At 38.5% G+C, this 21,639-nt stretch overlaps 1 protein-coding gene across 1 annotated transcript in view; it reads right to left on the bottom strand.

Moving 5' to 3' along the window:
* Positions 1-5,279: 5,279 nt before the first annotated feature.
* Positions 5,280-21,639, bottom strand: part of CFH (complement factor H) — a 328,111-nt gene continuing 311,751 nt past the window's right edge. Inside the window, exon 12 of the mRNA XM_040262905.1 lies at positions 5,280-5,498. Within this exon, the coding sequence (XP_040118839.1) occupies positions 5,302-5,498 (197 nt within the window). The 3' untranslated portion in view covers positions 5,280-5,301. The remainder of the gene's footprint in view (positions 5,499-21,639) is intronic.

Raw genomic sequence — 21,639 nt, 5'->3', positions numbered from 1 at the left:
TCTTTCCCTTTCCTACTGAGAAGTTTAGGAGGTGGGGCACATGATTTTACTTTCCCTACTGTAGAAATATTGTTCAAATAGTGATCACATTGTCTGTTTTATAAATGAAAGCTACAGCTAATGCAGAGATTTATATCATTAAATTTTCTTTTATTATATAATTTATTTAAACATTCTTAAACAATGAAAAAAGAATGAAAAGAAATTACACAAGACTCATGTTTCCTAATCCTACTACTCATCCTGAACTAGCATACTGAAGCTCATGTAAGCCCAGAAAACATGTTCAATAATCCAGACCGTCTAAATAAGCATGCAAACCAATTAGACAGTCTGGGTGTGTAAATTTTAGCAATATTCTTATCCCACAGAAACATTGTGAACCTTTTGAAAAAATATCATTTGAGACAAGCATTTAAACAATATAACTTTGATTCAAATGATTTAATACATATGATTGAACTGACAATAAGCTAATTGAACACTGTTTAGACACATTTGATGACACTTGAGATAAAATTCATGTTATATATATTGTCCAAGATTAATGGTGGAATTGTAGGAAAAAGGAAAACTAACGAGAAGTTCTAACAGTGTCGGTTCCTTATGCGTTTCTGTGGATACTCCACCATACATTTCAAGAAGCACCTGGAGATTAATTTCTTAAATAAGGAAAACTGAATTATCTACTACTCAATACATGTCCTTGGTGGGTATATCTCTGGTTTAAGGTGTTAGAATATAGATGCACTGGAAGTGGAGAGAAAGTTAAGAGAGGGAAATAAAGAGGTTGATATCTGAAATCCCAACTCTTGTTTCAGCAACTTTCAGGTATTTACCTTTACATGTTGGAGGTTTAGGGGACCATCCAAAGTGGTAACACTGAACTGAATCTGCTCCGACCATAATGCAGCCTTGTCTGCAGGAGAATTTCAGCACATCGCCAACCTTAAATGTGTCTTTCTTGGGATACGGGTCTAAGTATATATCTATTTTGGGAATCCTGCATTCTTTCTATAGAAAAAAATAATTTAGTAAGAATATTTAATCATTGCAAAATAGATATTTGTGTTGTGTAATATCAGGCTCTGGGTACTGCATACACAGAAGGACAGCACATTAATGTTCTTCCTTGAAAAATATTGCATATTAGGTTTTACACACCCTCTCACTCATCAGGGACTCTGAGAAATATTAAGTTATTGAGCAGCAACATATATGTCCTGATAATTCATTTGTAAAGTCAACTTGTTAATACTGGATGTAATTTTATCACTGACATTTACAAAATGTAATGGTAATTTTTTTTTGTCTCAAAATGTAAATTCTTTCAGAATTAAAATAAAGAATGCTACAATTTAAAAAAATGCTATTTTAAATAATATAATTGGGAAGGTAGAACACTGAGACACATTTGTATTTGAGTCATAGGAACATTAAAAATCACTTAATTTTATCCACAAATGTATAAATCAAATTGAAACATGATCAAATTGAAGCATCAAACAAAATGTGTAAATATGTTCAAGGTCACATAGGCTTATTTTAGGTGTCTTCATTACATATATGATATATACACATCTTACTTTACCTATAAATAATCTTAAATATTATTATATGTTTAATTATTATGATTCATTTTAAAAATGTGTAAACTTATCATTTAACATTTGTAAAATCTATAAAATTTGTGACATTGCTTTATGTATGTTAGTCACTCAGTCCTGTCTGATGCTTTGTGACCTTACGGAGTGTAGCCGGCCAGGGTCCTCTGTCCATGGAATTATCCAGGCAAGAATACTGGAATGGGTAGCCATTCCTTTCTCCAGGGGATCTTCCTAAACCAGGGATAAAACCTGGCTCTCCCACATTGCAGGCAAATTCTTTTAATCTCAGTCACCATGGATTGCTATATATTATCAAAAATTGCACTATTCTTATTTGGAATCTTCCTATTTTGGTAAGTAATTTGAAAAATTCAAAATTGGAATTTAAGAATTAGAATCTCACCAAAAAGAAAGATCATACTATCTAAAAGCCTAAACCTTATCATAAAATTATATGTAAGCTAACTAGTTTTAAAAGTAATACCACCAAAAAAAAAAAAAAAAAAGAATTCTCAATAAATTTGGTTCAGCTTTAGTTTAACTGTTAAGTTTTGTAGCTTGGCTGAGAGGTTACTCTTGATGAGAACCATTGGGATTCCTTTCCTAAAATTCTATTCCAAACTTCCACATAGCAATAATTTTATTGTTATGTGACTCTGTACATATTTTTGGCTTATCTTGTATAATATTTATATTTTAGCATATTGTATAAAATGGTGCTTTAACAACAACAGTTTGATCTCTGGTTCTTCTGCCTTTTCTAAAACCAGCCTGAACATCTGGAAGTTCACAATTCACATGCTATTGAAAATGGCTTGGGGAATTTTGAACATTATTGTACTAGCGTGTGAGATGAGCTCAATTGTCTGGTAGTTTGGGCATTCTTTGGCATTGCCTTTTTTTGGGATTGGAATGAAAACTGATCTTTTCCAGTCCTGTGGCCACTGTTGAGTTTTACAAATGTGCTGGCATATTGAGTGCAGCACTTTCACAGCATCATCTTTCAGGATTTGAAATAGCTTAACTGGAATTCCATCACCTCTACTAGTTTTGTTGAGAGTGATGCTTCCTAAGGCCTGCTTGACTTCACATTACAGGATGTCTAGCTCTAGGTGAGTCATCATACCATCGTGATTATCTTGGTCGTGAAGATCTTTTTTGTACAGTTCTTCTGTGTATTCTTGCCACCTCTTCTTAATATCTTCTGCTTCTGTTAGGCCCATACCATTTCTGTCCTTTATTGAGCCCATCTTTGCATGAAATGTTCCCTTGGTATCTCTAATTTTCTTGAAGAGATCTCTAGTCTTTCCCATTCTGTTGTTTTCCTCTATTTCTTTGCATTGATCACTGAGAAAGGCTTTCTTATCTCTCCATGCTATTCTTTGGAATTCTGCATTCAGATGCTTATATCTTTCCTTTTCTCCTTTGCTTTTTGCCGCTCTTCTTTTCACAGCTATTTGTAAGGCTTCCCCAGACAGCCATTTTGCTTTTTTTGCATATTTTTTTCTTGGAATGATCTTGATTTCCATCTCTTGTACAATGTCATGAACCTCCGTCCACAGTTCATCAGGCACTCTATCAGATCTAGCCCCTTAAATCTATTTCTCACTTCCACTGTATAGTCATAAAGGATTTGATTTAGGTCATAACTGAATGGTCTAGAGGTTTTATTCACTTTCTTCAATTTCTATGTCAATTAAAAATTATTTAAAAACAAATTATTTTAAAGATTTGCTAAAACTTTTTATATGAAAGTTGATTATGAACCAAATCTGTAAATTAACTCTCATCTTTACACAGAATGACAATAAATGCAGAAAAATGATAGAACTGATCTTTAAAAATCACCATTTTCTAGACAACAGTGAAATAACAGTTTACAGCCTCGGGTCACAAATAGATTCTACAACAATAGTTGAAAAATTTGGAGAAATATTATCTGCAAAAATGTTAACATTTACAGCAAAGATAACTTGTCAACTGTAACAATTTCATTTAAGGGTGAGAAAACCAGCTGTTACCAGCAATTCAGATTTAAATAAATTAGCACCAATGGTGATTGCCACACTTCGTAGACTAAGAAGGTCACTTGACTTGCAGTACAAAGTAATGAGATATCACCTTAAATATTTTAGCCTATCTCTTTTTTAATAATAAAATTGTAATGACATTTATAAGTTTAAAATGTTTATAGTTAACTGATTTAAGCTTAATATCCTGTTTAAAAAAATATATATATATATATTTAACCAACTAGCTGATATAAGTCCAGAGAAACAGTTTGGAGACCTGTCAGGATCCTTGATTACTTTCAGAAAATCTTTGGGGAAAAAAAAATATATATATATATATGTATATATATATATATCATCTTTCAGACTGGTGGTGAACGTTTCTAAAATGCTCTGTACCAGCAAAATCAGGAAATCGTTACTAGACCTGGAGTTCATTACCGAATCGATCTCTAAAACTCATGTCGTGTCACTTTGCATATTTTTTTTTATTTTAGAAGATATTTTGTGGTTCAAAGTTGATGTACATTAAGACAGAAAAATTCAAGAATTCATGTAAGTAAAAAGAAGTTAAACACATTTGACATTTATTATCTGTGAATTAAACTCTAGCATACTACATATTTTCTTGCATTTTTTAGCCAATATTCATCTATAGAAAGTTATTCAGTGTTTAAAGCAGAGTGTCTTATGGGTATGTGTTTATATTTAATGTTGAATTTTTTAACCACTTATATGCCATGTTAGAGTAGTTATGCAATGTGATTCTCATTGTTCTTTATTTGAATTATTATGTGTACTTTGATAAGCATCTTATAAAATATTATGAGATCCAACCAGTCCAGCCTAAAGGAAATCTGTCCTGAATGTTCACTGGGAGGACTGATGCTGAAGCTGAAACTCCAATATACTGGCCACCTGATGTGAAGAGCTGACTCATTTGAAAAGGCTCTGATGCTGGGAAAGATTGAAGGAGGGAGAAGGGGACGGCAGAGGATGAGATGGCTGGATGGCATCACTGACTCAATGGACATGAGTTTGAGTAAGCTCCGGGAGTTGCTGATGGACAAGGAGGCCTGGAGTGCTGCAGTACATTGGGTTGCAAAGAGTCGGACACAACTGAGTAACTGAACTGAACTGAAAATATTAGGTGTTTCATCATTTTTGGTTTATTTATCTATTGATAGATGAGCAAAAGTAAGATAAACTACTGATGTTTAATTACTGACAAATATGACACAGTTTGCTTCTATATGTTTGTTAAGTGATATTATCAATATTTTGAATGTTTTCCATTTCTTTCCACACCTTTTTTCCCATGTATGCTAAAACAGAGTTTCAGAAACCCTCAGAAGTAACAGAGAAATCTTTTATAAAGTTAGGAAACTGATGGATGGGAGGAGGCATGGAAGTGATTGAATCTAATTTCTTGCTGTAAATGTTTCATGAACAGGACACATAACATTTTGATATTCCAAGTTTAATGAGGTACTTTTAAGAAGTGATTCATTGGTCTCCCATCATTTCTCAGTTACATTGTCCCCATAATAGTTAACACAAATCTGATTTATGATTCAAGATGAGTTTAAAAATACTTGATAAAATAAACAGAATTGAATGAATAAGGAGAAATCTGAATACATGTACATATTTCAGATTTACAACCACATTTAGTCAATGCTTTATCCATATCGAGGATATACCACCTTTCCTTCCTGACAAGTTGTTTGAAATGTATGTTTTGGTGTTACTAGACGATAACCATGTTGGCACATAAATACAATATTATCCTCTGTTTTAGAGTAAAGATTTGTATCGTGTTTCCATCTTAACTGTATGTGATCTTTTTTCATTGTTTCTTCTGAAATTACACATGCCTCTAAAGTTAAAAAAAATAAACATGAACCTTTGAATAATACGCAAATATTTTCTTCAGAATTTCAGGATTTCAAGAACTTTGGTCCATAAATTCTTCTAAATCTTTCCAAACCAGTATATTGAAAATAAACAATGTAAGTATCATCATATTAACAAAATTAATGTTATAAGAATGAGATACTTTGTTTAGTGTAACCATTAAATGTTATAATGAAAGATTCATAATGTCAGTTATCATATGGTTTTCATAAAAGAGCCATTGTTACTCGAACATGAAATTTTCTAACTTTCTTTCTGTATACAGATATTAATACTTGGTGGTCAAGCATGCAACAGAATGGTTGTTATTTAATCCATAAAAACCATATTATAAACAATTAAACATCATGCTGAGTATAAGGATTATCCCAGGATCCAAGAGAAGTTTAAAGCATTTACCTAAGCATTTTGGTGGTTCTGCCCACGACTGAGGTCAGGGGCAGAAGCTGGGAGGACCCCATGCCCAAAGGGCGGCAGCCAAGAGGAGTTACCCCACATCCGAGGTCAGGGGCAGCAGCCAAGAGTGTCAGGCTACAACGGCGCAGGAATGGCCGAGAGGAGCTACCCCGCATCCGAGGCCAGGGGCAGTGGCTTGGAGGAGCTACCCTGCACCCAAGAAGCGGTGGTTGCATGGGCACAGGAAGGCCTAGAGGAGCTATCCCACACTGAAAGTCAGGAAGGGCAGCAGTGAGGAGATACCCCTCATCCAAGGTAAGGAGCAGAGGCTGCGCTTTGCTGGAGCAGCCATGAAGAGATACCCCAAGCCCAAGGTAAGAGAAACCCAAGTAAGATGGTAAGTGTTGCAAGAGGGCATCAGAGGGCAGACACACTGAAACCATACTCACAGAAAACTAGTCAGTCTAATCACACTAGGACCAAAGCCTTGTCTAACTCAATGAAACTAAGCCATGCCCATGGAGCAACCTAAGACAGGTGGGTCACTGTGGAGAGGTCTGAAAGAATGTGGTCCACTGGAGAAGGGAGTGGCAAACTACTTCAGTATTCTTGCCTTGAGAACCCCATGAACAGTATGAAAAGGCAAAATGATAGGATACTGAAAGAGGAACTTCCCAGGTCAGTAGATGCCCAATATGCTATTGGAAATCAGAAGAGAAATAACTCCAGAAAGAATGAAGGGATGGAGCCAAAGAAAAACAATACCCAGTTGTGAATGTGACTGGTGATAGAAGCAAGGTCCGATGCTATAAAGAGCAATATTGCATAGGAACCTGGAATGTCAGGTCTATGAATCAAGGCAAATTGGAGGTGGTCAAACAAGAGATGGCAAGGGTGAACGCTGACATTCTAGGAATCAGCAAACTAAAATGGACTGGAATGGGTGAATTTAACTCAGATGACCAGTATATCTACTATTGCAGGCAGGAATCGCTCAGAAGAAATGGAGTAGCCATTATGGTCAACAAAAGAGTCCAAAATGCAGTACTTGGATGCAGTCTCAAAAACGACAGAATGATCTCTGTTCATTTCCAAGGCAAACCATTCAATATCATGGTAATCCAAGTCTATGCCCCAACCAGTAAAGCTGAAGAAGCTGAAGTTGAACAGTTCTATGAAGACCTACAAGACCTTTTAGAACTAACACCCCCAAAAGATGTCCTTTTCATTATAGGGGACTGGAATGCAAAAGTAGGAAGGCAAGAAACACCTGGAGTAACAGGCAAATTTGGCCTTGGAATGCGGAAAGAAGCAGGGCAAAGACTAAAGAGTTTTGCCAAGAAAATGCACTGGTCATCGCAAACACCCTCTTCCAACAACACAAGAGAAGACTCTACACATGGACATCACCAGATGGTCAACACTGAAATCAGAATGATTATATTCTTTGCAGCCAAAGATGGAGAAGCTCTATACAGTCAACAAAAACAAGACCAGGAGCCTACTGTGGCTCAGATCATGAACTCCTTATTACCAAATTCAGACTCAAATTGAGGAAAGTAGGGAAAACCACTAGACCATTCAGGTATGACCTAAATCAAATCCCTTATGATTATACAGTGGAAGTGAGAAATAGATTTAAGGGTCTAGATCTGATAGATAGAGTGCCTGATGAACTATGGAATGAGGTTCGTGACATTGTACAGGAGACAGGGATCAAGACCATCCCCATGGAAAAGAAATGCAAAAAAGCAAAACAGCTGCTGGGGAGGCCTTACAAATACCTGTGAAAAGAAGAGAAGCAAAAAGCAAAGGAGAAAACGAAAGATATAAGCATCTGAATGCAGAGTTCCAAAGAATAAGAGAAGAGATAAGAAAGCCTTCTTCAGCAATCAATGCAAAGAAATAGAGGAAAACAACAGAATGGGAAAGACTAGAGATCTCTTCAAGAAAATTAGAGATACCAAGGGAACATTTCATGCAAAGATGCGCTCGATAAAGGACAGAAATGGTGTGGACTTAATGAAGCAGAAGATATTAAGAGGTGGCAAGAATACACAGAAGAACTCTACAAAAAAGATCTTCACAACCAAGATAATCATGATGGTGTGATCACTCATCTAGAGCCAGACATCCTGGAATGTGAAGGCAAGTGGGCCTTAGAAAGATCACTATGAACAAAGCTAGTGGAGGTGATTGAATTCCAGTTGAGCTATTTCAAATCCTGAAAGATGATGCTGTGAAAGTGCTGCATTCAATATGCCAGCAAATTTCAAAAACTCAACAGTGGCCACAGGACTGGAAAAGATCTGCTTTCATTCCAATCCCAGAGAAAGGCAATGCCAAAGAACACTCAAACTACCACACAATTGCACTCATCTCACATGCTAGTAAAGTAATGCTCAAAATTCTCAGCAATACATGAACCGTGAACTCCCTGATTTTCAAGCTGGTTTTAGAAAAGGCAGAGGAACCAGAGATCAAATTACCAACATCGGCTGGATCATAGAAAAAGCAAGAGAGTTCCAGAAAAACATCTATTTCTGCTTTATTGACTATGCCAAAGCCTTTGACTATGTGGATCACAATAAACTGTGGAAAATTCTGAAAGAGATGGCAATACCAGACCATCTGACCTGCCTCTTGAGAAATCTGTATGCAGGTTAGGAAGCAACAGTTAGAACTGTACATGGAACAACAGACTGGTTCCAAATAGAAAAAGGAGTACATCGAGGCTGTATATGGTCACCCTGCTTATTTAACTTATATGCAGAGTACATCATGAGAAATGCTGGACCGAATGAAACACAAGCTGGAATCAGTATTGCCAGGAGAAATATCAATAACCTCAGATATGCAGATGACACCACCCTTATGGCAGAAAGTGAAGAGGAACTAAAAAGCTTCTTGATGAAACTGAAAGAGGAGAGTGAAAAAGTTGGCTTAAAGCTCAACATTCAGAAAATGAAGATCATGGCATCTGGTCCTATCACTTCATGGGAAATAGATGGGGAAACAGTAGAAACAGTGTCAGATTTTATTTTGGGGGGCTCCAGAATTACCGCAGATGGTGACTGCAGCCATGAAATTAAAAGACGCTTACTCCTTGGAAGAAAAGTTATGACCAGCCTAGATAGCATATTCAAAAGCAGAGATATTACTTTGCCGACTAAGGTCTGCTAGTCAAGGCTATGGTTTTTCCATTGGTCATGTATGGATGTGAGAGCTGGACTGTGAAGAAGGCTGAACGCCAAGGAATTGATGAGTTTGAACTGTGGTGTTGGAGAAGGCTCTTGAGAGTCCCTTGGACTGCAAGGAGATCCAACCAGTCCATTCTGAAGGAGATCAGCTCTGGTGTTCTTTGAAAGGAATGATGCTAAAGCTGAAGCTCCAGTACTCTGGCCACCTCATGCGAAGAGTTGACTCATTGGAAAAGACTCTGATGCTGGGAAAGATTGGGGGCAGGAGGAGAAGGGGTTGACAGAGGATGAGATGGTTGGATGGCATCATTGACCCAATGGGTCTGAGTTTGAGCAAATTCCTAGAGATAGTGAGATACAAGAAAGCCTGGTGAGGTGCCGTCCAAGGGGTTGCAAATAGTGGGACACAAGTGACTGAACAACAAAATGAAGATTATTCCACCAAATGGCACTGTTCAGTTTCTAAAGAAGGGTTTGTTTGTTTGTTTGTTTGTTTTAATTATTTTGTGGGCAAGGTAGGAAGGGGCCTTGAAGATTTTGAGACTCTTTTTGCTTTAATATACATTTCAAAAGATGATGTGGGAAATAGGCAATCTCACGATGTTAAACATTTTGTATATTTTTTTCCAGAGCTGAGACTGAAATAAGAAATGGGGCATGGATAGACTTATATATGTATGAATTAAATATTCCGCAGAGTAGAAAGAATGTAACCAAATCCTGGCAGGAGAAAGAAGAGATGAAAGGAATATAAACACTGACCACTGAGAAGTAGGTGAGTGTTCAAACATCCCACTTAAAACTGGCTGTAAGATGTCAAATAGTTGAGTATAATGAAAACAGGAATGGTGTTCTATGAAATGTACTATACAGGTTTAGACCTATAGAAAAGGCACAAAACTTTCTCAGATAACAAAGTAAATGTAAAAGCACAAAAGGAGAGGAGTGTATATATTTCAACATAATATGCTATGGCAAAGTTTCCACCAAACATGAGTCATATCTATAAGCATGCACAGTGTGAAACTGTCTATTAAAGAAAGGGTCCTTCAATAGGCTTACCCTTATTCTGTCCGTATACAAGGAGCACACCTAATCAGAGTGACCTAGGAAACTAAACTTGATTTATGCACTGCAATTGGCCAGGCTTAGAGGAGAAAGAGACAGGGAGAGACATGGAGAGTGAGACAGAGTATTATGAGGTTAGAATTTAGATTTAACAAGAATTTTGGGGCTCCAAAATCACTGCAGATGGTGATTGCAGCCATGAAATTAAAAGACACTTACTCCTTGGAAAGAGGGTTATGACCAACCTAGATAGCATACTGAAGAGCAGAGACATTACTTTGCCAACAAAGGTCCATCTAGTCAAGGCTATGGTTTTTCCTGTGGTCATGTATGGATGTGAGAGTTGGACTGTGAAGAAAGCTGACCACCGAAGAATAGATGCTTTTGAACTGTGGTGTTGAAGAAGACTCCTAAGAGTCCCTTGGACTGCAAGGACATCCAATCAGTCCATTCTAAAGGAGATCAGTCCTGGGTGTTCATTGGAAGAACTGATGCTGAAGCTGAAACTCCAATAGTTTGGCCACCTCATGCGAAGAGTTGACTCATTGGAAAAGACCCTGATGCTGGGAGGGATTGAGGGCAGGAGGAGAAGGGGAGGACAGAGGATGAGATGGCTGGATGGCATCACCGACTCGATGGACATGAGTTTGAGTGAACTCCGGGAGTTGGTGATGAACAGGGAGGCCTAGCGTGCTGTGATTCATGAGGTCTCAAAGAGTCGGACACGAATGAGCAGCTGAACTGTACTGAGCTGAAAGGAACAAACGGCTCAGCAGGTAAAGAATCCGCCTGCTATGAAGGAGACACAGGAGATGCAGGTTGAATCCCTGGCTCGGGAAGATCCCTTGGAGGAGGGCATGGCAATCCACTGCAGTACTCTTGCCTGAAGAATTCCATGGACAGAGGAGCCTGGTGGGTTACTGTCCATGAGGTTGCAAGGACTCTGAGAGGACTGAACAAAAATTTCATGACCAAGAACACAGAGGAACAAAGGACACTGCACAATGCAAAAAGCCCAAATCACAATAAAAACTTACCAGGTTGGGAAACTTGCACTAGATCCAGAAACACAAGGTTCTACGGCTCCTGGATGTATCTTCAGCTTCCAACCACCCCTCTGTTGTTGGAGATATGGTTTTGCAGTTAGTTCTGGGTCTAGAGAAGAAGAGGAACAGGCTAGCAGGAATCTAACAGGATTTTCCCTCAGGATCACCAGATCTCCACGTGGAGATCTCTCACCAGATCTCTGTCTCTAACTACTGTGGGCAACTGCCTCACTGGTAGAGCTGGAGAAATCTTCTTGTTTCTGATTTCCCACTCCAACCTATGGGCAAAACTCAGGGAAAACCTGCAAACCAAAGGAGGCTGAAACATACTTTACAAGTGCTAATCTCTAAGAGGGCATAGAAGTGTGTAGAAGGTGGATGTGGTGCTTGGCAACACCAGTAAATAATCAGTGTAGTTCACCATTGTCCACCACAATAACAACAATGATGCTTCTACATAACAATATTAAATCTGTCTCCTAAAATGACAATTCCTTTGTTCTCTTTCTATAGACTGAAGTTAAAACTTCCAAGAGTCACCTTATTTATATTTGGTGGCATTATTATCTTTTTAATTTAGTCACAATGCCACACAGGTGTCTTGTATTTTGAAAAAGGGAATGATTTTTCTTTAAAACCAGAAGAGCAAAGAGGAAAATGTAGTTAAAAATTTACAAGTATATTTATAAGAATCAAACTAGAAAGCACAATGAAGCAATCCTCAAAGCAGACTCAAAAGCAGACTCTGTTGAAATTATAAATTTGTTTTTATACAGCTGATAATATATCTGCCTTGTCTTCAGCCAGCAATGAAAAAGTCCATGTCCCTTACTTTGTGGGGTTAACCTAAACTTCATTTCCAAGTGGTCAGAATCTAGAGGGATCTCACACTTAATCAGTTCCTGCTGTCTTCTATTAACCTTAATAGGAACATGGAAAAGTGCAAAGGAGAAGCCTCAGAGAATATCCTCATCCAAATATAGTTTCCTGTCCACATCATGTAGCAATAGACAATGACCGCTTGGTGGCTGAGTTCAATGTCCCCAGCCTGTGTTCATATCGATTTGTGCCTGACAGTTCAATGACATAAGAGGCTTAAGATAACAAATAGTTACTTTCCACTTCCAGGAAAGGGAAATATCCATTTTTCTGGTGAAAAGACCTTATACTATGACCTAAGGCTTGCACTTTGGCAGAATAAGAAATTGTAAGCCTGGAAAAGAATATTATTAGTGATTGTACATCTTAACAAATGCAGACAAAATTATAATCAACACAACCTAACAGTAATACTTGGTTGAAAAAGAAATACAAGAAATCAGGTTCTTGCAAAGACAAATAGAAAATGTTTTTGTTCAATCAATTTATAGCCATTGATACGATACAGTGCCAATATGTTACCATCCCAACAATCTTGTAACAATGTTAGGGTTTGTGATGTTGTGATTTTCAATTAAAAAATATATATATAGTTTGTCTTTGTCCCTGTTTTGGGAACAGCACTCTAGAAACTCTTGGCATTTCCTATATGTCTTTTGTTATTTTAATACAGTGTCTTTTAGAAATCTTCTAGTGATGGAGGCTTAGTTGCCCAGGGAACCAACCATATGACTAGATGGTTGAAACAAAGATCCTACCCTCCTGATGTCCAACGAAGGACAAGGGACTGGAGGTTTCATCAATTAGTAATGGTGAATAAATGAATAACTTATGCCCATGTAGTGATGTGCTGGTTTGGGAACCTCCAGGACTCATAGCTTAGAGGAACTGGGAGTGTGGAGCCCTGGAAGAGCATGGAAGTTCTGCACTTAGTAGGTTCCTGCTGTCTTCTATTAACTTCTAACACACCTTGCCCTGGGCCTCCCTTCCATCTGGCTGGTCATGAGTTAATCTATTTAGTTTCTTTTGAGTTCCAGGGGCCACACTAGCAAGTAACTGAACCTGAAGACAAAGTTGTAGCTACATCCAGTCTTAGTGATTAGACCAGAAGTGCAGGGTCACATGGATTTGTGATAGGCTTCTGAAGTGCAGAGGGTGGCATATTTGTGGGAATGAGCCTTTAAACTCTGGCATCTGAAGCTGTTCCAGGTAGATGATATTAGTATGTACTAAACTATAGGATATCCAACTTGTGTTGGAGAATTGCTTTGAGGTATGGAGAAAAAAATACACATCACAATAGAAAAGATCACCAAACTACTTGAATAGTGTATTTCAGTTGGGATAACAAATAGACTTGTCCTCAGTGGGAATAAACTTACAGCTAAATGTGGTAACTGAAAATATTCAATTTCACAAAGTGAACTTTGCACAGTTTCAATTAAGCTTCTTGTCTTCCCTCCCACTGTGTCCTTCACATGTGGTGGTGGTTGTTGGTCAGTCACTCAGTCATGTCTGACTCTTTGCAACCCCAGGGACTGCAGGATACCAGGCTTCCCTGTCCTTCCTAAGTACCATTTACTAACTTGACACCTGTCTAGGTTTGTTGTAACCCTCTTTAAAAGAACAAGCATGCTTTAATTTCATGTCTCACAGTCATTGAGACAGTGTACTGAAAGCAGAGACATCAGATTCCTGACAAAGGCCCATTCAGTCAAAGCTATGGTTTTTCCAGTAGTCATGTATGGATCTGAGAGTTGCACCATAAAGAAAGCTGAGCACTGAGGAAATGATGCTTTTGAATTGCAGTGCTGGAGAAGACTCTTGAGAGTCTTTGAAGTATAAGATCAAACCAGTCAATTGTAAAGGAAATCCATCCTGAATATTCATTGGAAGGAGTGATGCTGAAGCTGAAGCTCCAATACTCTGGCCACATAATGCAAAGTGCTGACTCATTGGAAAAGATCCTGATGCTGAGAAAAATTGAAGGTAAAAGAAGGGGGCGGCAGAGGATGAGATGGGTTAGATAGCATCATAGACTGAATGGACATGAAAGACTTCAGGTGACAGTAGAGGACAGAGGAGCCTGGCATGCCACAGTCCATGGGGTCAGAGTCAGACACTGGGTAGTGATTGATCAACAGCAACCTGATCTGATCAAGGTCAGATTGACACCTGACCTTGTATGAGTAACTGAACTGTGCCACTTCTTAAAGCTTTAGGGGAGAACTTCCTGCTTATTTTCTTTAAAAAAAATATTTATTTGTTTTAAGTGATTGATGATTGCATTACAGTATTGGTTTGAATCTGTCATACATCAACATTAACTAACCATAGTTGTACATATATCCCCTCCCTCGTGAATCTCCTTCCCACCTCTCACCCATTCCCACCACATCTAGGTTATCACAGAGCCCTGGTTTGTGTTCCCTGAGTCATACAGCAAATTCCTGTTGGTATCTGTTTACATATGTTAGTGTATATGCATCCATGCTGCTCTCTCCATTCATCACCCTCTCCCTCTTCTCCCCCACCCTTGTCCATAAGCCTGCTCTCTATGTCTGTATCTCCATTGCTGCTCTGTGAACTGGTTTATCAGTACCATGCTTATAAGGACATTAATATACAATATAGGTTTTTCTCTTTCTGACTTACTTCGCTCTGGATAATAGACTCTAGGTTCTTCCACCTCATCAGAACTGACTCAAATGCACTCCTTTTTTCTATGTAGTATTCCATTGTATATATGCACCATCGTTTCTTTGTCTATTAAACCGTCGATGGATTTCTAGGTTGTTTGCATGCATTGTCTATCGTATATAGTGCTACAATGAACACTGGGGCACAGTTGTCTTTTTTAGTTTTGATTTCTTCAGGGTATACGCCTAGTAGAGGTATTGCTAGGTCATAGGGTGGTTTTATTCCTACTTTTATTTTAAGGAATGTCTATTCTATCTTCCATAGTGGCTGTGTCAATTTACATTCCCACCAGAAGTGCAGAAATGTTCCCTTTCTCCAGACCCTCTTCAACACTTCTTTATGAATTTTTTGATTATGGCCATTTGGTCTGGTGTGAGGTGATAGCTCATAGTAGATTTGATTAACATATCTCTAATAATGAGTGATGTTCATGGGTTTATTGATGCTTCTGAACTGTGGTGTTGGAGAAGACTTTTGAGAGTAACATGGACTACAAGGAGATCCAACCAGTCCATTCTAAAGGAGATCAGTCCTGGGTGTTCTTTGGAAGGAATGATGTTAAAGCTGAAACTCTAGTACTTTGGCCACCTCATGCGAAGAGTTGACTCATTGGAAAAGTCTCTGATGCTGGGAGGGATTGGGGGCAGGAGGAAAAGGAGATGACAGAGGATGAGATGGCTGGATGGCATCACCGACTCGATGGACATCAGTTTGAGTGAACTCTGGGAGTTGGTGATGGACAGGGAGGCCTGGCGTGCTGCAATTCATGGGGTCGCAAAGAGTCGCACACGACTGAGTGACTAAACTGAACTGAACTGAGGTCTTCTTTGGGGAAATGTCTGTTTAGGTCTTTTGCCCACTTTCTGATGGGCTTGTTTGTTTTTCTGGTATTGAGTTGTATGAGCTGCTTGCATATTTTAGAAATTAATAATTCAGCAATTGTTTCCTTTGCTATTATTTTGTTCCATCCTGAGGGTTGTCTTTTCACTTTGTTTATAGATTCCTTTGCTGTGAAAAATCTTATAAGTTTAACTAGGTCCCACTTGGTTTTATTTCCATTATTTTAGGAGGTGAGTGATGAAAGATCATGCTGTGATTTATGTCATACAGTATTCTGTTTATGTGTTCTTCTAAGAGTTTTATAGTGCCTGGTCTTAAATTGAAAACATTTAGTTTTTATCCATTTTGTGTTTATCTTTGTGTATAGTGTTATGAAGTGTTCTAATTTCATTCTTCTGCACATTGTTGTCCAGTTCTTCCAGCATCAGTTATTGGAGAACTATTATTTTCCCCATTGTACATTCTTGCCTCCTTTTTCAGAGATAAGGTGCCCATGGATGCAGGGGTTTATCTCTCGGCTCTCTATCTTGTTCCATTGGTCTATCCTTCTGTTTTTGTGCCAGTGCCATGCTCTTTGGATGACTATAGCTTTGTACTATAGTCTGAAATTACATAAGTTGATTCCTCTAGCTCTATTCTTCATTCTTTTTTTAAAATTTATTTATTTTAATTGGAGGCTAATTACTTTACAATACTGTAGTGGTTTTTGTTATACACTGTCATGAATGAGCCATGGGTTTACATGTGTTCCCCATCCTGAACTCCCGTGACTTCTCCCTCCCCATCCCATCCTTCTGTGTCATCCCAGTGCACCAGCCCTGAACACCCTGTCTCATGCATCAAACCTGGACTGATGATCTGTTTCACCTATGATAATATACATGTTTCAATATATTCTCTTAAATTATCCCACCCTCACCTCCTCCCACATAGTCCAAAAGACTGTTCTATACATCTGTCTCTTTTGCTGTCTTGCATATGGGATTATCATTATGATGTTTCTAATTCCATATATATGGGTTAGTATACTGTATTGGTGTTTTTTTTTCTGACTTACTTCACTCTGTATAATAGGCTCCAGTTTCATCCACCTCATTAGAAATGATTCAAATGCATTCTTTTTAATAGCTGAGTAATATTCCATTGTGCATATGTACCACAACTTTCTCATCCATTCATCTGCCGATGGACATCTAGGTTGCTTCCATGACCTGGCTATTATAAACAGCGCTGTGATGAACATTGGGGTACACATGTCTCTTTTAATTCTGGTTTCCTCAGTGTGTATGCCCAGCAGTGGGATTGCTGGGTCATATGGCAGATCTATCTTCAATTTTTTTTTAAGGAATCTCCACACTGTTCTCCACAGTGGCTGTACTAGTTTGCATTTACACCAACAATGTAAGATGGTTCCCTTTTCTCCACACCCTCTCCAGCATTTATTGCTTGTGGACTTTCAGATAGCAGCCATTCAGACAGCTGTGAGATGGTACTTCATTGTAGTTTTATTTGCATTTCTCTATAATGTCTATTCTTTCTTAAAATTACTTTGGCTTTTGGGGGTCTTCTGTGTCTCCATATAAATTGTGAAATTTGGGTATACCTGTGGCGGATTCATGTTGATGTATGGCAAAACTAATATAATATTGTAAAGTAATTAACCTCCAATTAAAATAAATTTATATTAAAAATTTTTTTAATTAAAAATGATAATAGTAAAAATATATCTAGGAATTTCTCTGGAGCTGTTGTAGACAGTATGGGGCCAATTCATTTTCAGATAGTTCCTTGATGTGGCTTATACTTCTCAAGATCTATAGGCACCTTCATATCTAGTCGGTGCTGACTACAGGGTTTTAAACTGTTGCACCTGTCACTTCCAAAGTGGGTCCGTCTGTTTATTTTAGCTTTTTCTCTTTACTGGTCTTTTCAGCATCTAATTTCTGCCCTGACACAAGGGGGCGATGGTGGTCACTTTTTCAGGCTCACTTGTTCAGTCGTGCTGTTGGGAGAGAGCAATACTGCATAAAAATATCACTGGCGTGTATGGGAAGTGCTCACAGTGTTTCAGCCGCCCTGGGTTTGCCCCTGCTCACTGCATGTGTGCTTTCATTCTACATTTCTCAGGCTCTATGTTGCTCTGCTGGGAACTATCTGAGTCGGGCCCTGGGTTGCATACACTTCCAAGATCTAAGTTGCTCAGGTTCAGGTTCTTGGGTACTCCACAAATGCGCAGACTTGGTTGGGCCTGCATTTGGTGCCCTTCCCAGGTCCGAGCAGCTCAGGTGACCAGGTCCTTGGTGAGAGCAGTCAAAGCCAGGTAAGGAAGTGCGTCTTATCACCTCTCCCGTCCCAGCCGCTCAGTTTTCTGAGTGTACAATGGATGCGCCTTCTCAGGTGTGCCGGGTGTCTCTTCTGGGGAGCTGCCTCTCTGGCTGCAACCCTCCCGGCAGATGTCGACCATCCAGAATCCCAAGTAGTCTTGGTTATTAACAAAGCCTGCTTGCAGTTTGGTAGATGATGCCTCTCTGGGACCACCATTGCCCCCTTCTGGCTCTGGCTGACCCCCACCCCCTGCCTGCCTGTCTCTGGCGGGGGATGGGCCGGTGTGCTAGCTCTGCTTAGTTCTTTGTTCTGTGAGTGGGCCTGGCAGAGTCTTAAATTAGGGCTTTTCATGGGATAGTCTCTCTCTCTCTCTCTTTTTCTGTCTCTCTCTGGCTATCTCACAGTCTGGGTTGCTCTCTCTCTCTCACCTTAGTTCCCTGATGCCCTCAAGGCATCAGGCCCAGGCCTTACCCTAAGCAATGCAGCCGGTACCTCCCTGTCCAGCCCCTGCTTGCTAATGGCAGATGTGAGCCTCTGGGCTGCTTCTCTGCTGGGAGTTGTCATTGGCACCTAATCTGTGGGTTTTAATTAATTATTTATTTATTTATCCTCCAGGTTATGTTGCCCTCTGAGGTTACAAGACTCTCTGCAGACCTGCGGTGACAGTGTTTCCTGGTGTTTGGAAACTTCTTTCTTTTTAAAACTCCCTTCCTGGGACAGATTTCAGTCCCCACCTCTTTTGTCTCTCTTTTTATCTTTTATATTTTCTCCTACCTCCTTTTGAAGACAATATGTTGCCTTTCTGGGTGCCTGATGTCCTCTGCCAGCATTCAGAAATTGTTTTGTGGAATTTGCTCAGTGTTCAAATGTTCTCTCAATGAATTTGTGGGGGAGAAAAAGTGGTCTCCCCATCCTATTCCTCTGCCATCTGAGGACTGCCTCCCTTCACTTCTTTTTCATTTATTTCTGCTCTTATCCTTATAATTTATTTCTATTTACTATTTTTGGCTTTTTGTTGTTGTTGCTGTTGTTCTTTTATCAGCTGATTTAGGTGTAGAGTTAGGTTCTCTATTTTATAATTTTCTTGTATCTTCAAGTAGGATTGTACTGTTATACACTTCCCTCTACGAACTGCTTTGCTGCATCCCATAGGATTTGGGTCATTGTGTTTTTGTTGTCATTTCTTTCTATGAATCTTTTGATTTCTCTTCTGATCTCTTCAGTAACCTCTTTATTATTTAGAAATGTATTGCTTATTATCCTTGTTTTTGTGTTTTTTTTTTTGCGGTTCTTTCCCTGTAATTGATATCTAGTCTCACAGCATTGTGGTCAGAGAAGTTGCTTGGCACGATTTCAATTTCCTGAAATTTACTGAGGCACGATTTGTGGGCCAAGCTCTGGTCTATCATGGAGAATGAATGTTCCATGTGCACTTGAGAAGAAAGTGTATTCTGAATTTTTGGATGGAACATTCGGAAGATATCAATAATCCACATGGCTTAATGTTTCATTTAAGGTTTGTGTTTTCTTATTGATTTTCTGTTTCTCATGCTCTGTCCATTGGTATAAGCAGGGTGTTAAAGCCACTACTATTATTTTGCTATTCTTGAGCTCCATTTTTATATCTCTTAGTATTTGCCTCATGCAAGGAGGTGCTTCTATGTTGGATACACAGATATTTACAGTTGTTATGTATTCTTTTCAGATTGATCCCTTGATCATTATGTAGAGTCCTTTTTTATCTCTTGCAATATTCTTTACTTTAAAGTCTATTATATCTGAAATGAGAATTGCCACTGTAGCCTCTTTTGATTTCCATTTGCATGGGTATCATTTTCCATCCTTTTGCTTTCAATCTGTATGTGTCTCTAGGTCTGAAATGGGTCTCTTGTAGGCAGCAAATATATGGGTCTTGTTTTTTTATCCATTCATCCAGTCTATATCTTTTGGTTGGAAAATTTAATTCACTTACATTTAAAGCAATTATTGATATATATGTTTCTATTGATATTTTCTTACTTGTTTTTGTAGGTCTTTCCTTTCTCTTTTGTTTATGACTTATATAAAATAAGTCCCTTTAGTATTTGTTGTAATGTTGGATTGGTGGTCCTAAATTCTCTTAAATTTTGCTTTTCTGTAAAGCTTTGACTTCTCCATCAATTTTGAATGAGATGCTTACTAGATAGAGTAGACTTGATGGTATATATATATTTTTTTCCTTTCAGTATTTTAAATATATCCTGACATTACCTTCTGGCTTGCAGAGTTTCTGCTGGCTTGCAGAAAGATCTGCTGTTACTTGTATGGGCTTTCCATTGTATGTTACTTGTTTCTTTTCCCTTGATGCTTTTAATATTGTGTTTTATACTTAGTGCTTTTAATCTTTGTGTTTAACATCTGTTAGCTTGATTAGTATGTGTCTCAACATCTTTCTTCTGGGGTTTATCCTGTATTAGACTCTGTGCTTCTTGGACTTGATTGACTATTTCCTTTCCCATGTTGAGGAAGTTTTCAACTATCATCTCCTCAAAAATGTTCTCAGTGCCTTTCTTTTTCTGTTCTTCTTCTGAGACCCCTATATCTCAAACATTGATGAGTTTAATACTGTCATCGGTTTCTTCTCATTCTTTTTCCTTTACTTTTCTCTTCAGCAGTTATTTTTCCCATTCTGTCCTCTAGCTCACTTATCTGTTCTTATACCTCAGTTACTCTACTATTGGTTCCTTCTAGAGTATTTTTAATTTCAGTAATGTGTTACTCATCTCTCTCCATTATTCATTCTTTATTTCTTCTATGTCCTTGGTAATTGTATTAATTGTGTTAATTGTTTCTTGCATATTCTACATCCTATTTTTGAGGCTTTGGAACATCTTTACTGTCATTATTCTGAATTATTTTTCAGGTAGTTTGCTTATTTCCTCTTTCTTTATTTGGCCTTGTGAGTGTCTACTTTGTTTCTTCATTTGTCCTATGTTTCTGTGTCTTTATTTATTTTCTAACTTGCTCCATTTGAAGTCTCCTTTTCCCAGATTTTAGGGATGTATCCCTTCTTCCTTTTGGTTTTTGCTCTCAGTGGGAAAGGTTGTTTCAGTGGTTTGTGTTGATTTCTTGTTATGGGTGACTTGAGTCTGTGTTAAAGTGGAGGAAGTGAGTTGTTTTATTTATTTATTATTTTTCCTGATGGAGAAGGCTGTGTGAGGTGGTATAATTTGGAGTGTTTGTGGGAATCTTGTGGCTGATATTGTTTTTGTGCTTTTGTCTTGCCAGTTGATTGGGTAAGGTATCCTGCAGAGTATACCATTGGCAGCCCAGTGATACCAGGCTCTGTTTACAGTTCTAGGCCTTCATGGACTTTCTCAGTAATTAATTTCCTTAATTTCCATGAGGGTGGGTGCAGTTAGGAGTTCATTAGCAGTCTCGGATCTTGGACTCAATGCTCCCACCTCAGTGGTTCCGTCTCAGGCACAATCTCCCATCCTGAAATTCTCCATCTCTTCCTTTCATTTTTTATGTCTTATCTTTTGTCCCACCTCATTCCAGTGAGCTTAGCTTGCCACCATGGAGGCCTGGGGTCTTCTGCTGTCTCTTAGAGGATGCTTTGTAAGCGTTGTTCAATATCTTGATGAGTTTTTGGTGTATTTGTGGGGAA

Source organism: Oryx dammah, unplaced genomic scaffold (genome assembly GCF_014754425.2).
Source record: "Oryx dammah isolate SB20612 unplaced genomic scaffold, SCBI_Odam_1.1 HiC_scaffold_21, whole genome shotgun sequence".
Classification (NCBI taxonomy): Eukaryota; Metazoa; Chordata; class Mammalia; order Artiodactyla; family Bovidae; genus Oryx; species Oryx dammah.
The sequence above is the reverse complement of the archived record's forward strand: the minus strand, read 5'-3'. Positions and strand labels throughout refer to the sequence as shown.